This window comes from Sycon ciliatum, chromosome 1 (genome assembly GCF_964019385.1).
Source record: "Sycon ciliatum chromosome 1, ocSycCili1.1, whole genome shotgun sequence".
Classification (NCBI taxonomy): domain Eukaryota; kingdom Metazoa; phylum Porifera; class Calcarea; order Leucosolenida; family Sycettidae; genus Sycon; species Sycon ciliatum.
In genome coordinates this window covers 23878313-23885812 of record NC_088643.1, presented here as the reverse complement: position 1 = coordinate 23885812, position 7500 = coordinate 23878313, and the positions used below count along the sequence as shown (strand labels likewise).

The 7500-nt window shown below is 48.0% G+C and overlaps 1 protein-coding gene across 1 annotated transcript in view; it reads left to right on the top strand.

Annotated features, from left to right (window-relative positions):
- The window catches only part of LOC135819227 (terminal uridylyltransferase 7-like), a 23353-nt gene that overhangs the window by 7156 nt on the left and 8697 nt on the right, over positions 1–7500 (top strand). The window contains exons 7-13 of the mRNA XM_065332396.1: positions 1047–1089; positions 1769–1858; positions 3233–3346; positions 3604–3693; positions 4958–5025; positions 6082–6197; positions 7254–7384. Of these exons, the coding sequence (XP_065188468.1) occupies positions 1047–1089; positions 1769–1858; positions 3233–3346; positions 3604–3693; positions 4958–5025; positions 6082–6197; positions 7254–7384 (652 nt within the window). The remainder of the gene's footprint in view (positions 1–1046; positions 1090–1768; positions 1859–3232; positions 3347–3603; positions 3694–4957; positions 5026–6081; positions 6198–7253; positions 7385–7500) is intronic.

The window sequence follows — 7500 nt, the reverse complement described above, 5'->3', positions numbered from 1 at the left end:
GGGTGAGTCATTTTGCATCTAAAATATCTACGAAAGCAGCGGTGTTTCGAATATAAGGCCATGGCTTTAAAGGCGCTGACATACGGTACCGTGCTATTACGTCACGATTGGCAGATTGTAATGGAGTTTTCTTTGAGAATGCAGATATGGGATCATGATAATACCGTATTTCCCAGAGTATACGCCGCACTGGAGTATAAGCCGTACCCAGATTTTTTTGTCTCGAAATACAGACATCTACCCTGTGTATCACCGTTCATCGTAGTGTAAGCCGCACCATCGACTCTTTTTGGGTGAATTGCTGGTGTTTAAAGTGCGGCTTATACTCCGGAAAATACGATAACCAGGATTTTGCCTAAGCAATTGGCAGAAGCGGAACGGCGGTTCCGGCGGTTCTTGACCCGCCCTGTACGCGAACCCGTGCAATTTTTTTATTGGTAGTCAAGTATTACTCAGTGTGTTCTACGTAGACCGACTCCTGCTTACACAAGTGTAACAAAACCCAAAACGAACCGATGCCAGTCCAACTCATTTGAAATACTTCATCAGTCGGGGACCAGGCTGGCAACTCCTTCAACAGTTCATCAGCTGGGGACAGCTCATCAGCTGAGGATGATGCTGCCCGGTCCTTGCTACTTGCCTAGTGATGTGTTGTGCTCTGTTCTGACCAGTTTGCCATGCCCTTTGCTGAATCTCATCTTTTGGGAGTTTACTGACCGGCTGCCACTGATCTGGGTGCAGATCAGATGTCCAAATAGAAGAGGGAAAAGCTCAGACCATGGAATGTTTTGACTTGTCAGGGGCATCAGACACGGTGTGGTCACTGTGGTATTGACCGTACCACCTTTTGCCCTAGGGCTAGGTACCCCGTGAATCAACATACCGGTAGTACACTGATCTGGGGCATACTGGGCTCTAGATTTCCAAAATGTTCGGCTCAGCAACTCCTCCCCCTCGTGTAAATTGTACTTCAGATGGCTGACCGTATCACACTATATTACCTTCCGACGCCCCTGCTTGTCTGTTGTTGTTGGTGTGTGCAACAGGCCATCTCGACTGCAGGTGGATATCAGCTGCTACAATGTCTTGGTACGGTTTTGACAGTGGGTGCATGCAGCAAGGATATATGTATGATGGCGGCACTTCTGTTCTGGTCTACTATACGGTGTAGATGCCACCTTGGTGCAAGTCTTGTTTGTACTTCAACGAGTCGTTGACGTACAGTGCTGCTCATTGAAGTCCGATCGAGTCAGTGGATACCACGCGGCGGGCACGGTGCAGCCCTACAGTCCATTCATTGGAAACTGGCACCCTAACTTTTTGGTGTCTCCTGCACATAGTTATAGATATCATGAAAACAACAGTACATCCTGCATTGTGTGACCCGTGCAATTACTCCTAGCTACATTTGAGGCCAGAAAAGTCGAAGAACAGGGAAATAGAAATTCAGCCAGGTTTTACAAAATTGGGACAGGTATACCATAGCAAAATGTATGGAGGAGCAGATCCAAAATCCAGATTTCTGAGATTTAAAGCGGGTTTTTGATCCTCAATTCGGCCCAAATCAGACTTTCAAAAGCCAGCGGGACAGTTTCCGATGAATGGACTGTAGACCTGTGAACAGTGGGATGTGAACTGGCACCCAGCGCAAACTTGATCTGCGTAATCGGATTGCATTGAACCCCCGCACTGTACATGTTCTTCGCCTGTATCGACCTACATCAATTTTTGTTTGAACTACTTTCTTGCTTGCTCTGTGTACAATCAGGGTGTGCACAACAGCAACATGATCAGCAAGTACGCTGAGATTGACAAGCGCTTCAGTGTGCTCTCCATACTCATCAAGGGCGTTGCAAAGGTGAGAACGGTGGCCTGCTGCAGAGGGAACTACCTGTGTTAAGCGACCACCAGCCACTTTGGTATAGTCAGGCATGGTGGCGGCCTGGCGCCAGCGAAACTTCTCAAAGCTGGTTGTGTCTCGTAGCACATCTGTACATGTATAGCAGGTGTCAACACGGATGTGCAAACTTTACTTTACTTTTACCTGTCGTTAGAGACCAGTCATTGGGGATGTTTAGTTCCCACGTAACGGAAACGCGTACGTGGGTGATCCACGTAAAGTGGATGAAGGGCATCCACGTTACAATGTTATGTTTAGTCACACGGAACAAACAAAAGCATGAAGGCAAAGGCCCAAACCTGGTCAAAGACGAAGTTACCCGGGCCTAAGAAGCTCATCGAATATTTTTATTTCGTGCTTCGGAAACTTCTTCAGCTGAGCACCCTCGCAGCTCGCAAAATGCGCTCCATTCTGATTTTCACCCACGTTCTGGCGGAACGTGGGTGAGCCTCCATACACGGTATTTCGTGAATCAGAAAACGTCTGTACGTGGGGTCACTGAGTATCACGTGGTACACACACGTAAAGTACCCACGGATTACGTGGGACTAAACCTCCCTATTGCCGGTCCAGGCCAGACCATGCGTCAACGCACTGTGGGATCTGTGTGAAAAGACCTCCTGTCCGCAAGGACTGAGTTTCCGTGCACACTGGGTTGATTGCTGGAAAACAGAAGATTGTGCGACTGTACCCAATCTCCGTACAATGCCTGTACATGTACTCCAGTGCGTAGATGCACAAGAGTTCTGTGTGGACGTTTAGCGTGGAACCAACATGACCGGCATTGTGCGACTCATTCAAGCAGGGAATGACTGGCGTAGGAACAAAATAAAGCGGAAAGAAGCTCTGACACGCTCATGGTTTTGTCATGTGGTACAGCACTGTCGGTCGCCGAAGAACTGGGGGAGGGGTCAGCCTCCTAGCCTACATGTAGACCGTTCTTATTTTCATGTATGATAGTCTATGCACAGTTGAGTCACCGTGTATACATTGGTATGCTGTGCTTGGTGAAATTCTAGCCTCCTGGCCGTTCTCCGGCGCCCGTCAGTACTGTAGATGTGCAACAGCTGCATCATCCTGACTTAACTGCCTGTCCTAGGTCGTAACATCTGCTTACGAGCTTCCGAGGCTTATCCCTGGCCAGTGCATCCTCAGTCACCACCATGCGTGTGGGTGTGCCATGAGTGTCATCTGATTGATAATGTACTTCGAAATAGAAGCAAGCTGCAGAATGTTGTGCCCTGCAGCACCATGCACAGTTGTTTCCCTATTGTCAATCCTTGTGTGCGACCATCACCAACTCTGTCTACTGTTGCATGTTGTGCTTTGCAGAAGTGCAGCATTGCCAATGTGCGCGAAGGCAGCTTGTCATCCTATGCGTACATCATGATGGTGATCTACTTTCTTCAGCGCACCAGCCCGCCTGTGCTACCCTGTCTACAGGAGGTATGTACTGCTGTGGCTGCTGCTGCTGCTGTTGCTGTTGTTGTTGTTGTTGTTGTTGTTGTTGTTGTTGTTGTTGTTGTTGTTGTTGTTGTTGTTGTTGTTGTGTGCTATTTTCGAGCAAATGAGTATTATACCCATTGTCATGTGAAATCAATTTTGCATGGTATGCCATGCACGCAATAGCCTCTGTGCCAGTCTATGGCATGTGATTGAGTTGACAGTGCTGTGGCCATGTACTCACCCCATTTGCCTTGCAGCTGTGGGAAAAGACAGACGATCAGCCCGAGCCTCCAGTCAACATCGAGATGTCTTGGAACGTCTACTTCTTTGACGACATCGAGAATCTCGTACGTGATTGTTCCTGTTTTTCTGTTCAACACAACCGCGCACGCACACACACACACACACACACACACACTTGTACTTGTACTTGTACTTGTACTTGTTGCTCACTGCCAAAACTGGTCACGTGAGTCCCCCCGGGAGAGGGGAGAGAGACTCAAAAGGAATCTTAGAAAGATGACTCAATTGGTTATTGAACCGCCCAACGGCCGACACCCCTGAAATCCCCAAAACGCTGGGTGGACTTGAAAATGATCTCACTTATGGGCTCACCACACCTCAGTAAGTGGGTGAGGACAAGGTGCAGAAAAAGGATTGACGGTATCAGGGTATCCGTCCCGGGATCCAACTGCAGTTACCCCTGCCCCCAGTGAAGGTAATACTTGCTACTAGTGTGAGTGGCTAAATCAGAGTGGGCCTGATAAAAGCTTCACTAGCACCATTGATTACACAAGAGTTAATCTAGCCAGAAGCAGTCCATGGTTAACAGGTATGTATACTTCAAATAGAAAGTATATGAACCCTGGAACCAACAAAGGTGGTAGGTACAACATTACACCTTCAAGCGGCCGAGCCTGTTGGCAACAGACCCAACACAATCAGGCATAAGTGTACCTACCAACCGAACTAGCTGGACACACACACACACACACGCACACGCACACACACACGCATACACACACACACACACACACACACACCTGACCTTACCCACACACTTCCTGAACATTGCCGTTTCCGGTTACATATCCCCTCGTGTGAGGGGCCGACAGACATGGAGAGTTTGGCTGAGGTGCTGCGGCAATGCTCGAAAAAGGTCCTCACCTGTGCAGTATTTATTTATTTATTTTTATTCTTATTTTACTAGGGAATTCCCAACAGGCTACAGGGAACCCTAAGAAAGTCTTGATGGATGATCGAAATTTAGCAGGTGACACAGTATTGTGCCACCCTTTGCAGCCCCTTGGTCCTGGTGGCCTGCTTCAAATACATCAGCGGCAAAGTTTTTTGCTATTGTTATCACTCCATTCGCTGTGAGTGGCCTCTGTGTGTACCGCTCTATAGGCTCACTCACTTGACTTATTTGTTTGTATTATATATGAATGTGTGTGTGTGTATGTGTGTCTGTGTGCATGTCTGTGTCTGTCTGTGCTCGTGTCTGTGTCTGTCTGTCTGTGTTTACGTCTGTGTGTGTGTTTGTGTCTGTGTGTGCGCGTGCGTGCCTGTGTGTGCATGTGTCTGTCTGTGTGTGTACTGTGCTGTACTCAGAGTAAAGTGTGGGATGGACAGGGCAAGAACAAGCAGAGCGTTGGCGAGCTTTGGCTGGAGTTTCTACGGTAAGCTGTGCTGGCCAGAATTACATGGATGCCAGCAGTACCTGTATGATGCAGGTCACCAATAGCAGTGCTTGTACAGTGAAACTTGAACAACTCACCCTGGCTACAAAACAGGCACTACTGTAAAAGCAGAAATTTTCGGTGGTGTAATATTTTCGGTATTCTCCAAAATCGGCGGTTCGGTAGAGGGAAATTTTCGGTAAAACCCGGTCTCCAGTTAAGTGTGCTAGTACACTACACGTATACAGTATCGGTTGTACCGAAATTTTCGGTGCGTTTTATTTTCGGTAAAAATTGTCGGCACCGAAGTTACCGAAAATAAAACACCACCGAAAATGTCTGCTTTTACAGTATGAGATAAATTCTACTGTTGAGGATTGTGTGTTACGCCAAACCAGTCATTCGACCTTGGATATACATGTGCGGCACCTCCGCTGTAAAGTACAGACCTTTTCGGCCCTTGCAAGTTCTTTGAAGTATATTACACTGAAGTTTTCTTCTCCTGTTGCGAGAGAGTGCTTGCACAAGCCCTGGACGAGTTTGGACAGTTCAGAAGCTGGCCTGCGTAGTCAACGTTGACATAACAAATGCCAACCGTGCAATGGGAGAGGACATCAGCAACTCGTTCTAGTGAAGGTCGCCTACTGTGTACAGTACACATGTGTAGTACATGTGTGTTTACCGGGATGTCGACTTCAGACAACCAGACTCATTACAATGTGGATGTGCTAATGTGGCTGTGCTAATGTGTGTGTGTGTGTGTGTGTGTGTGTGTGTGTGTGTGTGTGTGTGTGTGTGTGTGTGTGTGTGTGTGTGTATGTGTGTGTGTGTGTGTGTGTGTGTGTGTGCGCGTGTGTGTGTGTGTGTGTGTGTGTGTGTATGTGTGTGTGTGTGTGTGTGTGTGTGTGTGTGTGTGCGTGTGTGTGTGTGTGTGTATGTGTGTGTGTGTGTGTGTGTGTGTGTGTGTGTGTGTGTGTATGTGTGTGTGTGTGTGTGTGTGTGTGTGTGTGTGTGTGCGCGTGTGTGTGTCTTCCTTTTCCCCATTCGCAATGCCAGCTTCTATTCAGAGTTTGATTTCACAAAGTATGCTGTAACTCCGAGAACGTCGGAAATGGTGGAAGTCTCTTCCCTGAGCCATATCGGTGGTCGAAGCAAGTCTTTAGTTATAGAAGGTGAGTTTGAAGTACTACCATGTACATGTACTTGCTCCGTGTTTGGTCCACGTCTTATGTACAGGAGCACCTGGTTTAGGCGACTACCTCATGCATGCTGCAATCAAAAGTGTCTTTTTTTGGCATGTGGCCTCCTGAACTAGGCTCCATAGTCTCGTGCACGCATGCTGTCACAGTGTGTGTCACTTTTGTACACCAACAAGCCACTTTGCACTGCTACTTCAGGTCACACTGTTGCATGTACATGTGATCGCTGCATACAAGTCACACATGGTGGTTGGTACGCTAAAAGTGGGTCGCTGGACGCATAAGGCAGGTAGCTGCTGAATCTGATGCTCTTTCGCCACAGGATTGCGCTGCAATTGAAGTGTCTTCTGTGCAGTGAAACTTCACCAGTGCTAGTGCTGTGGAACAGGTGTCTGTCCACTTGCTGCCTCTGAACTGCAAATAGGAAGCTGTGTTCGTCTTGCCCTGGTGCATACGTGTGTGTGTGCGTGTGCGTGCGTGTGTGTGTGTGTGCGTGGTGGAAGGCTACCTTCTTGCCAAAGCATTTGGAAGTTGGACTAGTTTCGGCTCCACAATCCAGTGTGTCGTTACTATAATAGCTTTCATGGCTGAGGTTGTTGGTATGTCTGTTGGCTCTGGGTTCCCAGTACTCAGTAGGCGAGGCTGGTTGGGAAAGTAACTCCAATTTCACTTCAAGGTACCAGTGCATCTAGTGTCTGCTTCTATCAAAGCAGCGTGCTGTCTATACTGGTTACCCCAGCAAGTGTAGGGTGTGCATAGGTAACTGTCTTGGCCGTTTTATGCCGATGTACTCTGTGTGGTGTAGACCAGGTGTGCATTGGTGGTCGATTCACATGGCTTCGCCAGTTGTGTGGATTAGACAGTTATCTGGCGCAAGTCTCGATCTGTCACATTCAGATCTTGTTCGCTATCGTTGCTATAAGAGAAAATCTGTGGGTGCACATCCAGTGCATTTGCAGATTTGCGTGCTTCTCTTGCGACGGGCGTATACATGATACATACATGGTGTGTGTGTGTTTCTTTTCATAGATCCGTTCAATCTATCGCACAATCTTGGACGTCAGATGACTGCTAGTGGCCTGCAGTTTGTCTTGAAGATTTTCGATCATACTTACACTCACTTCATTTCGCCCGTCTCATTACCCAATGAACATCTCAAGGTACAGACTACTATTGATAAGCCACACGCTAAGAGTACACGACTAAGCACGCATGACGCACGGATGGGGGGGGGGGGGGGGGGGTGCTTGTGCGTGGTGTGTGTGGGTGGGTGTGT